The sequence below is a fragment of the Triturus cristatus genome, chromosome 8 (genome assembly GCF_964204655.1).
Source record: "Triturus cristatus chromosome 8, aTriCri1.1, whole genome shotgun sequence".
Classification (NCBI taxonomy): Eukaryota; Metazoa; Chordata; class Amphibia; order Caudata; family Salamandridae; genus Triturus; species Triturus cristatus.
The window spans coordinates 1,408,177,037-1,408,200,419 of record NC_140591.1 but is presented as its reverse complement, the minus strand read 5'-3'; the positions used below and the strand labels follow the sequence as shown (position 1 = coordinate 1,408,200,419).

Below are 23,383 nucleotides of genomic sequence, written 5' to 3'. Positions count from 1 at the left end.
TTCCCACCATGCACACGTCTCCAATCTTGCCCCTTGTGCAGGCAGGGCATTTTGTTAAGGCTGTAAAACAACACTTGAAGCCCCTTGCGTCCAGACCACGACTAGCTTCTGCAAAGTTCCCTGTAGGGGTCTAGATGGGACAGAGGAGCAGGTGCTGCTTAAAGCCTGGCTGTCCTCCTTTTTTCGGGAATGATATGAGAGGGTGGCACTGGAAAAAAAAAGAACTGCAAGAGGCATGAAGACGGACGTTAAGTGAACAGAGAAGTTACCCCTGCAATCATATAGGATCAGCTGGAGCCTAAAATAAAAGAATACGGAGGAACACTTTACTTACGTTCCTTCTCTCCCATACCGACTCACTCCCAAGACCAAGGCCTCATCACAGCAGAGAGGAAAATACTGACCGAAGACAATATCCAGGCCCCCACCTTACCACAGAATCTTAGGGAAAGATGCCACATGTTTTAGATTATCTTGTCTTGTTGCACCAGAGATCACAATATCATCCCCGACTGTGGCACCTAACAATGAGCGTTTCATTCCAGCCTCAATAGTTGATCTGGGTAAGGCTCCATTAGTGTTGATCTCCGTCGTGTCAGATTTTGCACATCGAGTTTACCATAATATTAAGAGTAATAATCATTCAGCTCTTAAGTCAACCTGAGGAAAGGAGCGGTTCTTTGGAGCAACTGTAGGAAGCTCATACAGAGGTGCTGCCGATGCCGCTGTGTAGACTATCCTAAACCTAGTGAAAACAAAATTTCATCCTATTAGCGCTCACATTACAACTTTCCATTTGTTAACAACTGATGTGGTTTCTATTGAAGGCTAATTGGGCAGAAAAGGAGTGCCAGGAAGGTTCATCACCTTGTTAAACTATAATATATATACACAATATAATTAGCAAATGCAAAGAAAGACCACTGCCCAAGAAGCCTCTGTCTTTACTGGTAATCCAGAATGCGCTTCATGAGACATTGTCGGGGGAGAAGTTGTGGAAGGCACAGACTACTCATTGTTCTAGAATGCCTAAATTCAATATGGCCACTTCAAAATAAAGAGAAACAGAATCAAAACGCTTGAAAATATAGCTCATTATCTAATCTGGTAGAATTACAGTCTTCTAATGAAGGATGAGTTAAAACCTCCTTAAAAAATCTATGACTTGTTTGAGACTAAGAGGGCAACAGTGCACCAGACAGTGGCTGAGAGGATCAGATCGAAAAATTGTGCTATACTATGCAAGAAGACTGGGGAAACCTGTGATTGGCTCCTGACAGGGCAGGGCCCAAAACAAACTCTGAAACACACTTTAGACACCCAGTTTTCAGAATGATGGCAAAATGGTGGAATGACAGAGACCAAACAGAAGAGTTTTGGGGGTAAGCTGACTGGACAGCCATTAAGGAACAGCTGCCAGGGATCTAGCACAAAGACTGCAAAAGTCCAAATTGGCTTAGGGTCTTAAAATGTAATCTTTTTCACGTTTCAGCAGGCTCACATGCTATTCTCACTCAAGGGAACATAAGTAGATTGTCAAAAATATTCAACAAACTTTCAATGTATTAAAACCAAGTACATCATTCAAAGTTTTTAAATAAAGCAGTTATAGAGCAGGGTACACAATAAGGGATATTTGTGCATTAGAAGTCATTTCAGACTCAATATTTAAAAAGCACTGGCAAAGCCAATAGGTCTGGAAGCCGGTTCGACATTTACATTTCTTAGTTTTATTAGAAGCATAGGTGACCTGAACGTAGCAGCAATATACTTGCAATAAAAAATTGTAAATAAAAATACATAACAATCGCACCTTATTTTAACAGAATGATATGGGGGCTTCCTAGATCAGCTATGGAAACCCTTCTAGTTTTAATGCACATCATAGGAAATATGATTCTTATTGGCACCAAGAAAAGGTATAAATAACTTTCAATTGACGGAACCCAAGAACAGGTTAAACACACATAAAAGCACTAGCATGTGGTATCATCCTTTTTGGTGAATGACTACATATCACCAAGTAAATGTCATCACTCAGAGTTCAAGGAAGAAAATGGCTGAAATGAGTTGATGCTAACGTGGTTGGAAGCAACATATGAAATAGACCATTTTACCGTGAGTGCTTTCCTAAAGCCCTTCTGGGTATGTATAAAGTACTTATTAATTCTCTCTGATTTTTTTTTTTAAATCACATTAGGCTGGCGAGACAACTAAAGAAAGACCTAAAAAGGAAATAGCAATTCAGGAATCGGGAAATGCAAGCTGAACAAGAAGATGAAGCCCATTACACATATCCTTTCAATCCAACTTATGAGTCGAACTATCCTAGTTAAAGAGAAATACAAAATTGCTTCAGTTCACATTTCCCACCTTGAACCGTGCTAGGGTACAGCTCAACCCCATTTGCTGTCTGATAAGACCACACAGATCATCGGTCACTCATATCCTCGTTGTAGGGTGAATTTAGCTTCAAAGGACAGTGAGTATTTATTGCAGCTGGAAGACATGACTTTGGGCTGGATTGCCTCAGCACTTACAGGAGAAGGGGAAAGATGCTTCTCATAAGGTAAAAACTCAATTATGGCACTGACAGTTATGGGAAAGGAAGCACCAACTATTTACACATACTAGCATTCTAAACCAAAATACTTTTTTAAAGTAGAAAACTTTTTGAACTGTGTTTTCTCAAACGTGGTCAGTCTGATCTTTATGCCGAGTGTCCTAGATGTAGCTTTATTTTATGTTACAACTTTCCACCTCATTTGCGTCCAGAAGAGCCGTTACTGGGGCGTGGTTATGTACCTTTTCATTAAAGTATTGAATCTCAAAGGGGCTGGTAGAATGGCTGCAAAGATATCCATAAAGACTGCAGTATCGTGCAGCTGACAAGTTTGATTATTGGAATGCACCATTATATTAAATAATGGTGCATTCCATTCCATTTCTGGGTCAGGGATTACTAAAATCTTGTTACATAGAACGTTTATACTCCGCCAGAGAAAAAATATGGAAAGTGATAACCAATCAATGGTTGTGCTCCGATTACGGAACCACAATCATAAGTTCTTATGCACTGGAGAGTTCAACTCATATTCATCTATGGAAGATTCGGAAAAAGAGAAGTTGACTAACGGATGAGACTTGGGAAACTTTAAATGAGAACTGACCAATACAAAGATCTTAGTCCGGTGGACCAGATCGACTACATTTTGCGAACAGCCTCTGAGCTCTTTAAGGTAAAGTGCATCCCGGTAACCCAATACAGAAGTAGAATCAGATCGAACGGTCACTCTGTCATTCAGAATTATATAATAATTGCAACAGAGCTATTTCAATTTTGACAAACATTTGGGATTTTAAAAAGAACAGGAAGTGACTGCTTCCACAGATAATTAGGCTATAAAATAGTAATAAAGGTAAGTCCCAGTAGAAGATGCCTGCAATTGTAGGACAAGAAGGATCAAAGCAGGTTCACTGGTTCCCAAGGGTACTTACGGGTTCACCAGTTCTGGAAATTAAGTCATACATTGTACCTTTTACAGGGAACGGACTAAAGGAATTGTTTTCATTCTTCCAGTAGGAAAATGGGTTAAAATAGTGACAGACCTAGTTGACTACGGCAGAACAGCAACATCCTATTTCACACCCACAAGTATTATTGCTGGAAAGGAGGGGGGGGGGGTGTCAAAACCTTGACTTCTAAACAGCTTCATGGCATCCAGACGCACGAATGCTATGAGAGCTGAATAATCTTCCAAACTCCTACGAAAAAAAGGCAACAATTTCTTTAATGAGAAAGTGGTATGTTCGACAGCAACGAGAAGCAACCAAAAGGCATAGCCACACCTTTTAATCTGTGATTAATATGCTCAATAACCGAGCAGCAGGTAGTTTGGATCAGGAGATTCAGGATTGGCAATACACCACATAGTACAGGGAGAGGCAATCTTGTTACATATCCATCAGCTAAGATCAGAGAGATTATATTTCTTTATTACTCCACTACCGGTAGCCCAACGGTTGAGTGAAACACTTTCAAAGTATGTTATGCATCCAGGTACTCATCAAAAGAGAATTCTGTCAATATAAATTAGAGAAAGTCTAACTCCATGCAGAGCTCTTGCTACCTGTCTAAGGTTGTACATTAGAAGTATGCGGTGAAGCAGAATCAATCAAAGAGGTTTAGCTGGAGGACATTAATACTTTTAGTAAGAGCTCCTCCAAGAGCTGCTACAAACAAGTACTTCATGAATGTCACAAGTGTGGCTTTTCAGTATGCTTGCTCCACAACTACCTGTTGCCAGAGGGGTATTTCAATTTGTGTGAAATACAATGGGACGAGTTGGGAAATTAGCGTTTGGAGATCGGAATTCCAGAAGAGTTCAGAAAGCGATTATTATTCCATGTAGCTTTCATTTAAAAAAAAAAAATATATTGCTGTCTTTAACAATAAAACACTGATGGCACTAACAACCCTGACATGATCTGCTTGGATCAGTTACTAGAAAATGAGCAATGAAACAAATGGGCAAAACCTTCAGAAAGGGAATCTATAGGCAGGGTCATTTCACTCTCAGCAGTACTGTTCGGTCTGGACAGCAGTGCAAAGGTCCTTGGTCCCTGTGGGAATCTCTAGTTTATGCATGAAGGAGCAGAGCAGTTTAGAAACGCATACAATAATCGGCACAGCAATGCAAGGAAGACCAGGATTAATGTGTAGCACCACCGGGTCTTTCCTGGGAAAATTTAAATGTACACAAATTCTTCCCAAACGTTAACGTAAAGCATCTCAGAGTTGTCCACTCAGGACCGCATTGGATTATGAATGGCATCTGGTAAAAAGACATCAAGCTTTAAAGCCTTACAAAAAGAAGTGTTCTCCTTTTGCAAAAAAAATAAAGGACCTCGCAAAACAAACATGAATATAGACCGGTGTGGATTTTCACTTCGCGATGATAAACTATATGTGCTCTGGATCCATTTTATGTAGAACGCACACCATGCATCTACCCATATAGGTGGTTACAAAGTGACAGAGTTGACCAGATTAAGAAGGAACATGGGTGTCTAAAATCGCCCAGACATCTTTGTTGGATATTCACAAGTGCCTCTGACCTGTGAATGCGGATTGATGACATACCACACACAAGAGGAATGGCATCTGGCGCATTGTATGAGCTGAGTTATAAGTTGTGGACCACATTTTAGGATAATGTAGTAATCCCCACTGTCTCACAGCTATGGTTAAAGTGTGCATAATTAAGGAATTTACAATATAGTATTTGTACCCTGAAACTATTTTTGTAACAAACAAAACTACCATTTGTCAGTAAATTGTGAGGGAAGTCTAAAGACAACACTTGTTTTTCAGAAGATCAGTTAACATTCTCAAGAAAAGAAACTATTACATAAACTAACATTTAACAAGCCAAGCCATACTACAAACTGAATAATTTAATGAAATACTATTTATGTTGAATGTTCAAAACCAATACAAGTTGGTCCAATGAATGACAACGTGACAAGAGTGCCCGAAACATAAACTTTGAAGCCATGCCGATGTTTTTTTTCTTTAAATATAAAAATGCAACTCTACAAGGGTTAATGAATAAGCTCATTGAATGTCCTGCAAAACCATGCTCTGCAGAAGTCATCTCGTGAATGCAGAGTATGGCTTTTGAAAATTAACTACAGGGGAAAAATGAATAGTGAATTGTAATATTAACAAGAGACTGCCTTTCTTCAGCCACAAACTGTACACATTGTCGTGCTGGTTTTTAACAGAGGGAACATTAACTTAAACAGAATATACAAAGAATGAAAAAGTATTAAAAACCACTTTGTATTTTACTCTAAACAGTGGCATTTGAGCCCCACCACCACAATGTGCAATTTACTTCGGTTTGATGTTCATATCACATCTCTCCTGCAAACATATCATGCTGACCTCAGATGTAGTAAAACTATTTTGCCTTTGAAAATTAATTTTAGAGGTCCCTCTCACAATAGAAAGATAAAAGAATAAAGGAATTCATACCACATACATATTGTGAGCAACAATGCCTACATGCAGATCCCCACACTGAGAATTAGTCACATGCCTATTTTTGGTAAAAATATTCTGTTACTTTAATATGTACATACGTTTAGATAACCACATGTATGATGCAGGCAACACTATGAATAAATATTTTACAAAAAGGTTTGAGAAATCTACTTTAAGCAAAATATTTCAATATTCGAAAAAAATCTGTTTCTCAAGTCAAAAATCATACATTATATGACCATTCTGTAAGACCTTATACAGAATCAAACACAAGAGCACTTTTCATTGTTGATCATCAACAATTAAATCACTTTGTTGTTTCTCTGCTACAGGAGGCACTGGCAGGTCCAGCCTGGCCCATGTCATGGGTTCAGATTTTCTCAGAGTGACCTCAATTTTTGTAGCCGTCATGCTTACATTACTTCTGTTCACATCAATTACCTGAAATAAAAAAAAAATCCAAAGTATGTTCCAATTAGTTGAAGGAAATAACCTTTTGTCACTCCACTCATTTGAAATGTAATATTTTTTGACATTATAAGATAAATAAATACACACAGCTTAGTGCCATTCTTCTTGAAAGAAAATTTTTCCAAAAATATTTGTGCCAAGCGGTAATAGGCAAACCACTGTGGGATGTCCTATGGCTACCAAAGCAATCTCGGCCTAAGAAAGCTTATGCCAGTGAAATTCTGAACACAATCATGAAAACATGGCAGAGTATTGACACTAAACTAGGGCTTACGACTTACCCTTCCCCATTCACTGTGACTCACCAGAACCCAGACTTTACTCAGAAAACAAAGGGACAGCCTTCCATAGATGGAGAAGGAGACTGCCTTAATCTAAGACAAATGTACGGGAGAGCTAGCGTAACATCCTTTCGACAGTGTAAAGCCAAATTCAAGATTGCTGAAACAGATAGACTAACCTATATGTAACTAAGCCAATGGGCGTCACTCCCCAAAGTGAAAGAGCAATGAGACAGCTCACCTCTCTTGGGAAATACATTAAAACTTCCCAAATTTAAAGGCGTGATCGCAAACATTTACGAAATTTAGAAATACAAAAGAAAAACCGAGGCAATGGAGATTTTAAAGATGATGGGAAACAATGATGGGAAGAGACATTTCGGAAAGAGAATGGGCACAACCGGGGAAAGATATAAATAAGGAACACAAGAGAGTGGGGCACAGAGAACAAATATACAAACTGATGTATCTGGTACTTAATGCCACATCGGCTCGAACAGATCTACTAAATGTACAAGAGAAGTGCTCGAGATGTTTTAATGGGGTGGGAAAACTCCCTCCATATATGGTGGTCATAGGATAGGCCCTTCTGGAAGAAAATTCTGTCCCTTAACCCTTTTGATGCGCCCGTCGGCCAACAGTCGTTGCGAGCACTACCTCCATAGTGCTGCGGACGTCTGTTGGCCGACGCGGCCCCGCCCGCGCAAGAATTTACCCTCACCGCGGCGGATTTTACGCTGCGGTCAACGGGTTAACAAACAAATACCGGGCTACACTGTCGACGAGGACCTGGTATTGATTCTTCAGGGACTCGTGGATCTCTGAACATGAGGCATGAACAAAGGACTAAGAACACTCATTGTAGGAAAGTAGGGTCTGCTTTTATGGTTACCCCCACTTTTTGCCTGGTGCTATGTTATTTCTGACTAGTCTGACTGTGATGCTGCTAGTCAGGGCCCCAGTCTCTGCTTTCTCCCTTAAAATGTTATGGTTAGTACTTCTGTATATCACAGATTGGAGATTGGTGTCCCTAGTATATGGTACTAAGGTACCTATGGCATAGGTACACCAGGGGTCCCCCATAGGCTGACGCATGTGTTATGCCACCCATGGGAGACCACTCAATTTGTAACTACAGGCCTGCCATTGCAGCGTGTGTAAGCTGGTGCTAGCACCACTTATGAAAGATCTAGGTTTCCCTAAATCTAGGGTCACTGCACTTAAAACATATAAGTCACCCCTACAGCAGGCCTTTCCAATCCTGAAGCTCGTATAATAAATGGGGTAACCCAAACAAAAGTCCTTGGACCTGGGTGTCGAGTAGTACAGAAAACAGTGGTCCTGGACCCTTTTCACATAAATTGCTTTTGTAGACAGTTACCATTCAATGAAGACTCAGAGCATACAAAAAGTCATGGTTACATAAAACCGAAATGGTTAAGGTACTCAAATGCAACAACCATTGGTTTCCAAAAAAAAAACAACAACAAACACATGTATTTATTAATCACAGACTTAAATCAACAGACGGTAAATATTTTTCCTATTACTGTAGCTTAAAATAGAAGAGGGTTGCTCCAAAGAAACGTGCAAAAAGGGGGTGCTCAAGTGTGAAGTGAGTGAGAAAGGAGGGAAAGGAATCCCAAGCGGAATCAGAAGGCAAAAATTCGTAAAATTAGGATAGTGATTGATAACAAATAATCAATCAATCTCCATGGACTTGCCAGAAATGTTTCATTATACAGATATTTGTTCAGCACAAGTCACAAACAATGAAGAGATGTATCATCCTTAGCAAGATAGGGGAAGGGACATGTGGTCCAGGCCTGTAGGTGTCGACGTTTCAACCATACTTGTGGGCAAGGGAGGGTAATTGTGACCTCTGCCTGCATGTCTTCTTCAGGATAGGGGGAAGTAAAGCAACCTATTCTGGATGTTGGTGGAGATAGATCCTGGTATGGCCACCCGCCTCAATGTTGCGGTTAGGTACCAGTTGGCTCCTCAAGAGTCCATATGGCATGAAGAAGTGATCCTTATCCGCATACATTAAGCAGTGTAGGGACCGAATTAATCAGTATACAAATCAGGGATTCAATCAGCAACTTTTACAGCACGTAGCGAGGTCCTCTCTCCGAAGACGCACAGTCAGGGCAGGGTGCTTGGTTTTAAGTGTGAGGGTGCCCCTGCATGCGCAGGTCACCCCTACAGCCTTTGGAGTCCATTCTCTCAGGTTGTAAGCGGGACAGCCATATAACATATAGATGGGCACCGCGTCATTACGCGATGACCATCTTGAAATTGTCTGCAACGAACCTGATTGTGTTTGGTTTCAAACATGTTGGAATCATACCACCCACACCGTAAACGGTGTGGGAGGTATGGTTCCAAGTACTGTAAAGGCCCTCCGTTAGGTCCTCAGTGCTCCCGGTACCAGTCTTTTAGACCAGGACAGCACAACATGGCTACTGCCGACCAGAGATACGATTCTGCCCTCATGCTGCTGAGCCAAGCTCGAGCAGGGTAAGGCAGAACAATAGGTATCCTGTCACAGGGAGGTGTGACTACCTCCCAGGTAGGGTTTAGTGTATTGGGGCCGGGTGGAAGCGCTTGTCAGCGCTACTCAGTCTGCTTGAGGAGCACATTTGGTGCCCTCGTAGCATAGTCCAGTTCAAACCAGCTCAGGAAGCCATTGACCCCTGCTCTGGCGTGAAACTGGACAAAGGAAATAGGAGTATCCTCACCACTGTCCAAGCCCTCCCCCGGAAGGGAACCATAAATCATCCCAACCCTTTCCCTAGGGTACTTACGGGCTTACCTGAGGGTGGGTCCCTAGATTCGTCGTGGAACATGATTAAATTCAGACACCACTTCAACTTCGACCGTCTGGGCACTCAGGACTGTGCTCTGGGTATCAAGGTTGCAACCGGGAAGACTCCTGCTGCTCCTAATCTCTTTGCCCTGCTCGTCTGCTGCAACGTCCTTGCCTGTGCTCCATACAGGACACTTTCCACGGCCTGTGGGCATCCAAGACAACTGAAGGAATCTCCCTTGAAGTGAAGTAGTCACTTCCCTGCATCTGCAGGCACCACAATTAAGCTGACTGGTCTGCTGATACTGGGCTCCCACAGACTCCGAAAGGCTCAGCAACACAGGTGGTGGTTCTCCACATCCCTCGAGGCCTGCCCTGTACTCTCACCAAGTTTGAGGCCAGTATCTCTAGTCGGAGCCGCAGCAATCGAACCCCTGTGCATTGCATCGATTTGCCGTTGCAAAGGCTTGTCGACTTCCTTCCATCAATATCTTCGGGCTCCAAGTAGACCCAACCTCAAGCATCTCCAGTGACCAGAATCTTGGACCACACCGCATTGCTTGCCTGCTTCTTTGGTAAGCTGCTCGAGGTTCTCTTGCGACTCCAGTGCCTCTGGCCTGTGGGTCCTGTCGAAGGTAATTTTTGAATTCTTTGGGCTTCCCTGATTGCTCGGGCCTGCCCTGACTCCCCTGCTTGTGGTGAGTCTCCTGCACCTTGCTGGTCCCGACGTTGCACCTTCTTTAACTTCCACGTTGGTTGCAGTTGCCAAGGCTTGTTGGTGCTTCCGTGGACACAGACCCCTCAACATCTGATGTGGGACAGCTCGTGTACAGCTCCCAGTCTTCCACAATGTTGCCTGGTCCACACAGCTGCAGTTTCAAGGTCACCGTCAGCTCACCTGCAGCACCCGCCATCGGTGGGCGTTCGTCTTCTGTGCCTCCTGGTCACTCCTGAGTGGCATAGACTCTGTCCCCTCTGCTTGTAGGTTCTTCACATCTTGAAACCATCTTAGAGTTCCACCGGACACTTTCACCTTCTCCAGCAGTAGCAGCTTTCCGAAGTCCTCCATTGGGTTCAACAGCGGTTTCCGACACTACTTCACACCTATGCACCCGGCTTCCCTCGTGCAGGTATCCTGGTTCCTAAGCTATCCACGGGTGAAGTGGCTCTCCTACCCCTTGTTTTCCACAGGGTTTCTTAAGGGTCCACTGGGAAGGGTTCTCTTTCTTTAAAATTACAACCACGACTTACACTTACACGTTGATTAGTACGGAGAACGCGGTTTTGTTCCTACACTGCACACAACCTCCGTGGGGCTCCTAGATACACCCCTGGGTAGTTTTCATGGGTCCTTGTCATTTCTAAGTCCTCCGAGTATTGTCTTGTCTCGAGTCGTGGTTCGCATACCAATATTTTAGTCTATGGTTTGGTCTCCCCATGGGGACCGCGGTGTATTCTGCCCTACTTACCTGTTTCTATTGGGGCTATGAAATATCTGTATGCGTTAGCGAGTGTCTTATAATAAATACATATATATATATACATATATAAATACATATATATATATATATATATATATATATATATATACATACATACATATATATATATATATATATATTTTTTTTTAATCGGTGTAAGAGGTCTCCAGGACGCGTTTCAGCCCTTCCCACGGGCCTTGATCACATGACACAGTGTAAGAGTCTACATTGGTTTAAATAGCATGGATTTGCAGATGTAATCATTGGAGCATTTAGGCATACAAAAGCAATTGAAATGGACGAAAGATTTATAGTGAACTACAAATCTGTCGGTCATGTTCACTCCATAAAGTTAATTTTAAACAAACATAGGTTAAGAGAAGCCTAATATAACAAGATCAATCTTCATAATAATCAAGGCATGGAGTACAACATTGTTACAGATAATGCATCAGTAAAAGCGTTCATTTGAGAGTCCAAGTCCATCGTAAATGACATACAAACTGCAAATCTTTATACATAGAAACACACAAGAGAACGCGCATTAATTAGTGCAAAGTGCGAGTTAAAAATTTAAAAGAGATTCTTTTTCCAGACAAGTTATGGCACTAAATGATCAGGGAAAACAATATATATATATATATATATATATATATATATATATATATATATATATATATATATATATTCACAGAAAAAACCATAGGTTTCAGGCACGTTATAGTTAGGAATTAGCATTTAAAAAACCTCAGCAATTCACTGAAAAAACCATAGGTTTCAGGGGTGTTATAGTTAGCTGGACTTTTCACTTGTACAAAACCATTGAAATTCCCCCGTTATAGTTAGTTCAGCTAACTATAACTCGCGCGCCCGCAATGCACTGCTGATGACGTCACATATTACATCACTCATGACATGGTCAGTGACATCACTCATGACATCACTGATGACATCTCAAATGACATCACTGATGACATCACTGATGACATCATCCAGTGAATGTGTGTTTTTCTGAAAAATAAATATGTTTTATATATGTATATCTCAAGGTCGATGGAAGAATAAATGGGTATATAAGTGTCTAAATGGATGATTTGTTTTTGAAAAATTGATTGTGTAACTGACTGATTAAGTGTATCATAGTGAATACATGGCTTAGTGAGTAATGTTTAAATATGTAAATATCTGTATCAGTCTCTCACTTTGTGTATAAGTGGCTGCATGGGTTGGTGAGTAGCTACATGGGTGTCTATATAGGTTATTAGTTGGTTTTTTGAGTATCAGTCTGAGTGTCTGCATGGTTCGGTGGGGGGTATTACGTAGTGCATAGGTGCATGAATGAGTGACTCACTGTTTGTATGTGTTGAACACAGCATGTGTGCAGGACTGTATGGGTGGATGAGTGTGTGTATGGGTGTGTTAGTGAGTGAATGACTCTCAATAGTGTCTTTATGAGTAACTACATATGTTTTAAACTAGTATATGTGACTATTGGTGTATATATGTGAGTATATGTGAGAGTGAGAGATTGAAAGAGTTCCTGTATGAATAAGTATGTGTTTCTATAAGTGATTGTTTAAAAGACTAAGTATGTGTAAGTTTCCGTAGAAGTAAGTGTGGTGGTGTGTGTATAACTGTATATGCAAGTAAATGTATGTTTGATTCTTTATTAGCATGAGTGACTATGTGTGTGAGTAACTCTATGGATGAGTGGCATTGTGTAACAGGATGTATAGGTGCAAGAGTACATATGATGAGTGAGTACATGTATGAGTGACTGTATAGGACTGTTGGTGAATGAGTGGATGTGTATGTGGATCTTAGAATTACTGAAGAGGTTGTTGTAACTGGTATTGGTATGTCCATTGTTTTGAAAATTTTAGTCTCTATTTTTGAATGTGTGTATCAAAGGTTATATTAGGGTGAGAGGAGGTCTGCCACTCTATCACAAGGATGATGTCATCAGTGATGTCATCAGTGATGTCATTTGAGATGTCATCAGTGATGTCATGAGTGATGTCACTGACCATGTCATGAGTGATGTAATATGTGACGTCATCAGCAGTGCATTGCGGGCGCGCGAGTTATAGTTAGCTGAACTAACTATAACGGGGGAATTTCAATGGTTTTGTACAAGTGAAAAGTCCAGCTAACTATAACACCCCTGAAACCTATGGTTTTTTCAGTGAATTGCTGAGGTTTTTTAAATGCTAATTCCTAAATATAACGTGCCTGAAACCTATGGTTTTTTCTGTGAATTTCAAAGGTTTTTTAAATGCTAATTTCTAACTATGCCTACAGAGATAGGACATGTGAAGAAAGAAGAAAAAATGCACAGAAAGAAACAAAAGAAGTGCAGAAAGGACCAACAGAAGTCCTCAAATACGAAGATAAGTGCAGGAAGAAGGATAACGTGCAGAAAGAACAAAAAGAAGAGCAGAAAGAAGCCTTGTTGCAAAATCATCCTGTACCCTCAACTTTTTCAGACGGATACTGGTGGTAACTGAGTCTGACTAGCCAGTCCTAGAGCCAGTGCTATGTTAAAAGACACTTAGAATACAGTGAAAACACCTACATACACTAGGGAACATTATGCGTTGGGGTCCCCCTGTGATTAGCATGACCTCCTCTGTAAGCCCCTAGTACATAATAGGGCATGGGGATTAAAACTACCTCTTAAAACAGGCCACAGGGCGTTTTTGCACACGTTAACTCAGGCCCCGTCCCCTCCCTTCACCACTGTGTAAACACGCCCTGTGTCCATTTTTAGTTGGGAGATTAAGTTCATTTGAATCCTGAGGGTCCCTAGGGTCCAACTAGCCCACTAGGTACCTCCAGTAAATGCCACAGAGCTGTGTTGCAGAGAGGTGTAAAAAGTGGCACGGCCTGGACCACCTCCTTGCAATGCAGCTCAGTGGCGCTTACTGGAAGCACTTGGTGGGCTAGTTAGCCCCCAGGGGCCCTCAGTATTGAAGGGAAATTATATCCCCAATTTAAAACGTGCCATAGTGCGTGTTTGCACACGTCACCTCAGGCCCCGTCCCCTCCCTTCACCACTGTGTAAACGCGCCCTGTGGCTGTTCTAAGTTGAGAGATTAAGTCCCCTTGAATCCTAAGGGTCCCTAGGGTCAAACTAGACCACTAGGTACCTCCAGTAAGCGCCACAGAGCTGCGTTGCAGAGAGGTGAAAAAGGGGCTTGGCCTCAGAACACCTGTCTGCAGCGCAGCTCCCTGGCGCATACTGGAGATGCCTGTTGGGGGCGCGTTTGCAGAGTGCTGCACGGAGGGGGCATGGCCTCCGGCACGATGCCAGTCTTTTATTTATTTTAATTTTTTAAGAAGGGGGGCTGTGTGGTTCCCCTTCTTATTCTAATTTATTGGCCCTGATGACCCCATCCCCCAGGGCCTGTCTCCTAATTATATTTTTTTGACCCCAATCCCTAGGGCCGGCCACTGTTTTTTATTATTTTTAAAAAATATTTATTTATAGACACACCTAGGACATGCTGGACAAACCGTACGTACCTATCACCATGACGATTTGCGGGATATTCATTAAAAGGCGACTATGCATGCAATGAATCCACGTGGAATGTATTTACACTACTAGTGAAGCTTTGACATGTCTGATGCCCTACCGTGCCTAATCCCGGTAGACACCCTTGTCGTTTATTTATACAAACATGGGTAGCTATTGACGGGCAAATTTAATACACATGCACACCAAGCCATTCAAAGGGGATTCGACAAAAATTCGACCAAAACTATGCAAGAAACCCCCCTCACGGTTAATAAAACACACATCCACTGCCGGATGTGTAATACTTTTTATTTTACTCTCTGGAAAGGGGACGAACATCACTTGAGAGTCACAGCGCGCTCCTGACAGAGCCCAATGCTGTGTTACACCCACCATTGCCTGCCGAGTGCCACACACCTCTGTGTTGTATTCCACTAGCTAGTGCATATGCTATGACACTCTCTAGCCCATGTGCACTGTAACACCACCCCGTGAATATGTCATGCCACACTTGTCTTCGCACGGGTTATATTGCCCCATCTAACGTGCCTTCCTCGATGCCTATGTTATAACGCACAGTGCTATGCCATACATATTACAATCTGCGATCCATATCTGTGTCACAGTGCATATGCAACGTTACACTCCCCAGCACATATTTTATATTACAACTTTAGAGACTAGTTAGGTTACACAACACTGCCCTGTGCATATTACACTCCAAGGCGCATATCGCATAGCACGCGCTAGTGCCTGTGCTATCTCGCGCTCTCCAATGAATCTGTCATTGCGCACAATGTATTGCATATTATATTTCACGCCCGGTTCATCTTATATCACACTTTTTGGTGCATAGTTTATACCATACACTATATCTAGTTTTCATTTTCAATCGTGCTCTCAGGACTATGTTCTATATAACACTGTGTTCACCTACCCTTTTCACGGGCATTACATTTTGCGATAGGGGGTGGAGGGTCAGGGGGTGTTTCTGCCAAGTGAGCCCGGAGTCACAGTCACAAACGTCCTCTTCTTCCTGAATAAAAGTGAGATTATGCTGCATACTTGTTCATATTTTAAGTAGTTCGCACAGACTCAATGTTTTAAAAACAATAAAGTTCCTAATACCCGCCTTCTCTGAACAGTTAGCTTGCTGCCCCATCCCCCTCCTCCCTATCCTCTGTTGTGTGAATCCATGGAATAGCCTCCTCCCTCCTGCCATGCATGGTCTGATGTGCTGCCACTGCCCTCAATTTAGTATGATGTACCAGTCCACTCCTCCTGCCCTCCATTGCCCAATTCTATGCCCCATCATTGACCTCCTGCTTAAACTCTGTGCTTAGCTTGCTGCCCCTATTCTCCTTCCCCCTGCCCTCCGATGTCTTTGTGCATGCCCCTGCTCCATCCTTTTTGCCCACCATGTCCCATGGACCTGCCACTCCTATCTACTCTGAGTGTTCTGTTGAGCTGCCACTCCCCTCCCACCTGCCTAGCATTGTCAGATGACTGTAACCTGTCCCTGCCACCTCCACCCTGCCTGTCCACATGCCATGCCCCTATCCTCGTCCTCCTGTCCTACATGGTCCATTGTACTGCCACACCCTTCTGCCCTCCCTGGTCTGTTGTGCTGCAACTGCTCCTCCTGCCTGCCCCGTGTGGTCTGTTGTGAGGTCCCTTCCCCTGAACTTTCTTGTCTGTGCACAGGTCCTGACCCTCCCTTCTATCCTCCATCGTCCTTTGTGCATGCCCCTGCACCCTCCTTCTTGCCCATCATAGCCATTGGTCTTCTGTGCTGCCATGGCCCCTCCCACCTTCCCTGTGTGGTCAGTTAGCTGCCCCTGACCCCCTCCCACCTTCCCTCCATGGTCTGTGTGTATGCCATCACAGTCTCACTGTTGCTCTTCATGGTGTGTCTTGCTTCTAGTGCCCATCCTGCCTGACCTCCATGGCTATCTTGCTGCTCCTGCCCTGCCCCCTTGCCCCCAGCCCTCTGTTTACATGTGAAGACCCCTACTCCCTCCCTCCTGGCTTGTCTGTTCCATTGTAATGCCCCTGATCCGTCCCTACTGCCCTTTATGGTCTGTAATGCTGCAGCTTTCTCTCCTGTCTGTCCATTATGGTCAGCTAGCTACCATTGCCTCTTGCCCCTCTGTTCTCTGTTGTCCATGTGCATGGTCCTGTCCCCTCCCTCTTGCTTTCTATGGATTGTTGTGCTGAACTCCCGTCCTGCATGCCCTGTGTGGTGTATTGTGCTGCTGCAAACCCTGATGCCTGCCCTGCAGGGTCAGTTTGGTGCACCTCTCCATGTCCCTCTTGTCCTCTGTTATCCAAGTCCATGTCCCTATCCCATTTCCTTCCATGATCCAATGTACCATACTTGCGAACATTTTGAACTTGGTAAGAGGGAGATTTTGAAAAAAAACTGGGGTATTGATTTTCCCCTTTGAGTTACATTGAAAAAGAGGATATTGTAGACAGGAGACAGATCAAATAAAGCCCATTTGAGCTTAAAAACATTGGACGTTTCCTGGCTGAATCGGGTCTGTTGGCATGTATGGTTGTACTACCATTGCCTCTTCCTTCTGCCCACAATGGTCTATTACATTGCCACAGCCTTGAAGGAGGGTAGATTTTGTATCACAGGGGGCCCCTGGCCCGTTCTGTCCACACCTGAAGTATGAGACCCTTGTCCTTGCCCTGCCAGCCGCATTTGTAGGCCGTATTAAATTGACCAGCGGGTCCTGTGTTGCTATATAATTATCCTGAGACATCCTTACCACTCAGCCAGCATAAAACCCCTGTGTAGGCCCTTCTGTTCAATATGTAGGCCTCTTTGTTAAATTGACCATAGCTCTGCAATTTTAGTGTATAGCAGTCTGAAGGCAGGTCTGCGAGGCCTTCTGCTCCAAACTAGTAGCCCCCACCCTACCCGAGTGCTCCGTGCTCGGTATCAAAGTTCAACATCCCACTGAAGCTGTCGACATACAGTAGGCTGCATCCTGGACTGGTACTTGCTTCCTGGGCAGGTTTCCCGCTTTTAAGGAAGTGGCAACCGCAGAGCGTCAAGTTAGGAGAACTGAGGAGATTTTGTACATGAATATATTGAATTCCCGTACAATACCCATTATTTTCTGCTTGCTCTATGGAACTTACGATAAGCGATTGGCCTGAGAGACTGACCTTTTCACCCAGTCCATTGTCAGCATTAAGTGGGTAAATGACGAAATGTCTGGTAAAATCTGCAGACGAAGCTTTTGGGTAGCATACGTAGGTAGATGTAGCGTGCAAAGGAGCCCACAAAATGATATAAAAAGGGAGCACCCACAGATATCGACGGACTACCTCGCCGTCTGTATGTAGGTTAACAGGCTGTGAAGGTTTTCCCCAAGAGCTGGGAGCTCTTGTCTTCCTTTGCTTAAAATGTCTTGCTCTGCTTTGCTTGAAGTATCTTATTCTATTTTACCTATATGAAATGTCATGTTATGTTTAACCATTGTTCTCTTTACTTTTGCATTTAAAAGATTTTGTATTGTAATTGCAGGAATGCTTGCTCTAAGAGTAAACGTGAGTGTTCCTAGGTAACATTTTCCTTGGTGTAACTTGTTTCTCATGATGCATTTATAGATGTGTTTTCTCTCTCTCTCTGTCAGTACATTAATTGAGATACAGAGAATATCATGACAGCTGTATGATTATCTGGATTCTGTATTTTGTACTTTATGTCTCTATTCTGCGGTTTCTTTGAAGTTGTATCTTCTCATTAAACTGCCATTGTATTCTGCCACCAATTCCATGTCTCATATGTCTGTTTTCTTCATTTTTGGAGCAAGCGTTCCTAGGCACCCCGGCTCAAATTAAGGTGCCCCTTTTGTCCCTGACTCACTCTCCTGCTCAGTTCTGTGGTGGCTCCCGGGGCTCTGGGGACCGCCTCTAGCTTCCTTGACCCGTAATAGATCTTCCCTCCAACAGCCTCTCTTGCAAGTCCTGTATTGTTGGTTTGTTGCCCCTGCCCCCCTTTCCACTGCCCTCCATAGTCTGTTGTGCTTCCACGGCCCTTCCTGCCTGCTCAGTGTGGTTAAATTGTTGCCTTTGCACTCTCCTACCTGCCTTCAATTTTCAGAGTCCATGCCCCTGGCCTTTGCCTCTCAACAGTATCCCAATGAACAACTAGATTGCTAACATTCTATATTTATTACAAAAGTGTGGAACGCCTGACATCATCTTGATGTAATCAAAACTGTAATACCTAGAGCATTTCCTTTAGAAATTACATATATGAGAGGGTCTTATTGGCATCAAAATTATGGTTAGTGCTCTAAAAGACTAAAATAAGGACATTTTGTCTGAGTTTTCAAATAGCGACAAAGCACTTTTAAATTATTTGTTATCTTTATGTTTTTTTATCCAGTTGACCACTTGATTAAATGTTGCACTTAGGGGAGAGGATGTGGTGTTACTTCCAGAACTGCAGACTTTGCAACTGGGGAACCAGGTTGAAGTTTCTGCTTCAGCTCGACATTCTGTGATTCTGGTCAAATCACTTAGTCTCCCCATGTCTACAACCAAAATGAATATGTGCTTGTGTGATGTAACCAATGCTCATGTAAAGCACTCCAATACCTGACAAGTCTGCACTATATAACACTGCAAAAACACTAAATAATAAGTGTTTTGCACACTTCTGTCATTGGGCTATATTTGGGCTACATCTGGGTGATTTTGGGCTACATTTGGGCTCTTTTAGCTCCGGTGGCCATCTTGGGAGATTTATTTGTTATGAAGTTTCCTAATTTCCTCATGTACTGCAGTCTCCTCAGTAGGAAATGCTTTCAGTTTTTTACGTTGATTCCATCATGAAGGTATTCAGATATGTCACACATTTGCCATAAATTCTGAATGTTAGCACTCTAGTTGCTCATTAGATCACTGTAGTAAAACTACTGTTCACCATGGAAGTCTGCTCCTGGTATTAAAAGTGCATGTTTCAGTCTGCATGTCAGAATTTTTTAATGAAATAGAAGAGGATTTGAGAAGTCACTCAAAATGTGCCCTCATTTTCTTTCTTCAGCATTAATGATAATTTCTATGGCAAAATGAACCCTCTCATTGTGTTCCTTTTTAAATTAAATGTTTTAAGTGTTACCAGTTTATTCCAATCAAGATGGCTTCAGGTGTGCCATACTTTTGTCATAATGAAGACAGTAAGCGCTCTAGTTGTTTTTAAGAACATTCTGGGACATTCTGTCATTGGGCTATACTTGGGCTACATCTGGGTGATATTTGGGCTACATTTGGGCTCTTTTGTCTCTGGTGGCCATCTTGGGAGACTTATTTGTTATGAAGTTTCCTAATTTCCTCATTTACTGCAGTCTCCTCAGTAGGAAATACTTTCAGTTTTTTACTTTGATTCCATCAAGAAGGCATTCAGATGTGTCACACATTTGCCATAAATTCAGAATGTTAGCACTCTTTTTGCTCATTAGATCACTGTAGTAAAGCTACTGCTCACCAGGGAAAACTGCTGCTGGTATTGAAAGTTCATGTTTCAGTCTGCATGTCAGAATTTTTTAATGAAATAGAAGAGGATTTGAGAAGTCACTCAAAATGTGCCCTAATTTTTCTTTCTGCAGCACTAATCATACTTTTTATGGAAAAATGAACCCCCTCATTTTGTTCCTTTTGAAATTAAATTTTTTAAGAGTTACCACTTTATTCCAAGCAAGATGGCTTCAGGTGTGCCATACGTTTATCATAGGTAGGACTGTTAGCGCTCTAGTAGTTCTTTGGAACACTCTGGGAAGCTGCAGTAGAACACAAAGGAATCAACTGACAGTCTCTGCCCTTGTTGGATGTACATGTTTTACTGAGAATGTCAGACTTCATTCTCACATGACTGAGAAAGATAATGTGAATTTACAGAAAATAAGCTCTCAGTTTAGCTTATAGATCACCTTCCAAACCTCTGTGGTAAAAGCATGAGAAAATATTTTTCTCTCAATCATGATATCCCAGCAGAAGGCTTTTTCACATGGTGAAATCACCTTAGAACATACCACAATTCCTAAAATGAGTATGGTACCATCAACAAATGATTTATAATGTAACTAAAGTCTTAAAACCTTCTATTAACTGCAATGCTTTTTAATGAGGTGCTATCATGTATATTGGTCCCAAGATGGCTGCCAACACTTCTTGGATGAAGTGCTGACAGCCAATCAGATCTCAGGATGAGATGTGTGGTTAGGCTCCGCCCACATATATATATGCTTTTAAATGCTATTTTCTCAGGAAATACTGAACAGATTTACACCAAACCTACGAAAGGCACTTCCTTGACCTGAGGACTACCTCTCTGCCAAATTTCAAGTAAATCTGTTCAGCCGTTCGGGCTGTAGCCCTGTCTAAAGGTCCTATGGAAAAATGCATGGGAAAAACGCGTTTTGGGACCCCCCTTTTATCTCAGCCCCCACTTGACGAATCCCCCCGAGACTTTCAGGGTAGGAGCGGAGCGTAGCGCCCCACCTATTTTGAAAAATTCGCGAGGATTCGTCGACCGGCGCCAAAGTTATTCAAAATAGAATGTTGCGGATTTCCTATGGAAAAGGGGTCCTAACTATAACTACCTACTGGCGACCGCCAGTAGGTAATATATATATATATATATATATATTCCAATCGAAAGCACTCCCAATTGAAAACACCACTCGCAACGTGATTTTCTCCATCATTTATTGGCAGGCTACAGAGTAACTGACGCGGCAGTTTCAGCAGTTCATGCGCCTCTCTTTGGCCATACGCGTTTCAGGTAACTTCTCCCTTGTTCACTGGCTAGGCTTCATGGAGACCAGGTGGGCAACAGTGACACCGCATTTGCAGCGTGATTTTCAAGCCTTCCATAGTGGGCGTGTCTTTTCAGGCATTGTGGTACTTGTAGTGTTTGTAAAATACCCCACCAACTCGCTCCTGTAAGTATCTCTTACCCGGTTGGGTCTGCCTTCTGTGCCGTGTAGCGACTCTGTTGTTCGTAGTCCACCAACAGGTCACGTTGCTCCTAGGCACCTTAATTCGCAGTGCTGCGGACTCGCTCAGTCGGCGATGGGGTGTTTTCGCGACCTGGAGTCGGCCGCTATACATTCCAATCGAAAGCACTCCCAATTGAAAACACCACTCGCAACGTGATTTTCTCCATCATTTATTGGCAGGCTACAGAGTAACTGACGCGGCAGTTTCAGCAGTTCATGCGCCTCTCTTTGGCCATACGCGTTTCAGGTAACTTCTCCCTTGTTCACTGGCTAGGCTTCATGGAGACCAGGTGGGCAACAGTGACACCGCATTTGCAGCGTGATTTTCAAGCCTTCCATAGTGGGCGTGTCTTTTCAGGCATTGTGGTACTTGTAGTGTTTGTAAAATACCCCACCAACTCGCTCCTGTAAGTATCTCTTACCCGGTTGGGTCTGCCTTCTGTGCCGTGTAGCGACTCTGTTGTTCGTAGTCCACCAACAGGTCACGTTGCTCCTAGGCACCTTAATTCGCAGTGCTGCGGACTCGCTCAGTCGGCGATGGGGTGTTTTCGCGACCTGGAGTCGGCCGCTATACATTCCAATCGAAAGCACTCCCAATTGAAAACACCACTCGCAACGTGATTTTCTCCATCATTTATTGGCAGGCTACAGAGTAACTGACGCGGCAGTTTCAGCAGTTCATGCGCCTCTCTTTGGCCATACGCGTTTCAGGTAACTTCTCCCTTGTTCACTGGCTAGGCTTCATGGAGACCAGGTGGGCAACAGTGACACCGCATTTGCAGCGTGATTTTCAAGCCTTCCATAGTGGGCGTGTCTTTTCAGGCATTGTGGTACTTGTAGTGTTTGTAAAATACCCCACCAACTCGCTCCTGTAAGTATCTCTTACCCGGTTGGGTCTGCCTTCTGTGCCGTGTAGCGACTCTGTTGTTCGTAGTCCACCAACAGGTCACGTTGCTCCTAGGCACCTTAATTCGCAGTGCTGCGGACTCGCTCAGTCGGCGATGGGGTGTTTTCGCGACCTGGAGTCGGCCGCTATACATTCCAATCGAAAGCACTCCCAATTGAAAACACCACTCGCAACGTGATTTTCTCCATCATTTATTGGCAGGCTACAGAGTAACTGACGCGGCAGTTTCAGCAGTTCATGCGCCTCTCTTTGGCCATACGCGTTTCAGGTAACTTCTCCCTTGTTCACTGGCTAGGCTTCATGGAGACCAGGTGGGCAACAGTGACACCGCATTTGCAGCGTGATTTTCAAGCCTTCCATAGTGGGCGTGTCTTTTCAGGCATTGTGGTACTTGTAGTGTTTGTAAAATACCCCACCAACTCGCTCCTGTAAGTATCTCTTACCCGGTTGGGTCTCCATGAAGCCTAGCCAGTGAACAAGGGAGAAGTTACCTGAAACGCGTATGGCCAAAGAGAGGCGCATGAACTGCTGAAACTGCCGCGTCAGTTACTCTGTAGCCTGCCAATAAATGATGGAGAAAATCACGTTGCGAGTGGTGTTTTCAATTGGGAGTGCTTTCGATTGGAATGTATAGCGGCCGACTCCAGGTCGCGAAAACACCCCATCGCCGACTGAGCGAGTCCGCAGCACTGCGAATTAAGGTGCCTAGGAGCAACGTGACCTGTTGGTGGACTACGAACAACAGAGTCGCTACACGGCACAGAAGGCAGACCCAACCGGGTAAGAGATACTTACAGGAGCGAGTTGGTGGGGTATTTTACAAACACTACAAGTACCACAATG

At 43.3% G+C, this 23,383-nt stretch overlaps 1 protein-coding gene across 2 annotated transcripts in view; it reads right to left on the bottom strand.

Annotated features, from left to right (window-relative positions):
- Positions 1-5,442: 5,442 nt before the first annotated feature.
- CHORDC1 (cysteine and histidine rich domain containing 1) overlaps positions 5,443-23,383 on the bottom strand; it is a 134,385-nt gene continuing 116,444 nt past the window's right edge. For both annotated transcript variants that reach the window (XM_085623132.1, XM_085623131.1), the window contains one exon: positions 5,443-6,490. In XM_085623132.1, the coding sequence (XP_085479258.1) occupies positions 6,332-6,490 (159 nt within the window). In that variant the 3' untranslated portion in view covers positions 5,443-6,331. The remainder of the gene's footprint in view (positions 6,491-23,383) is intronic.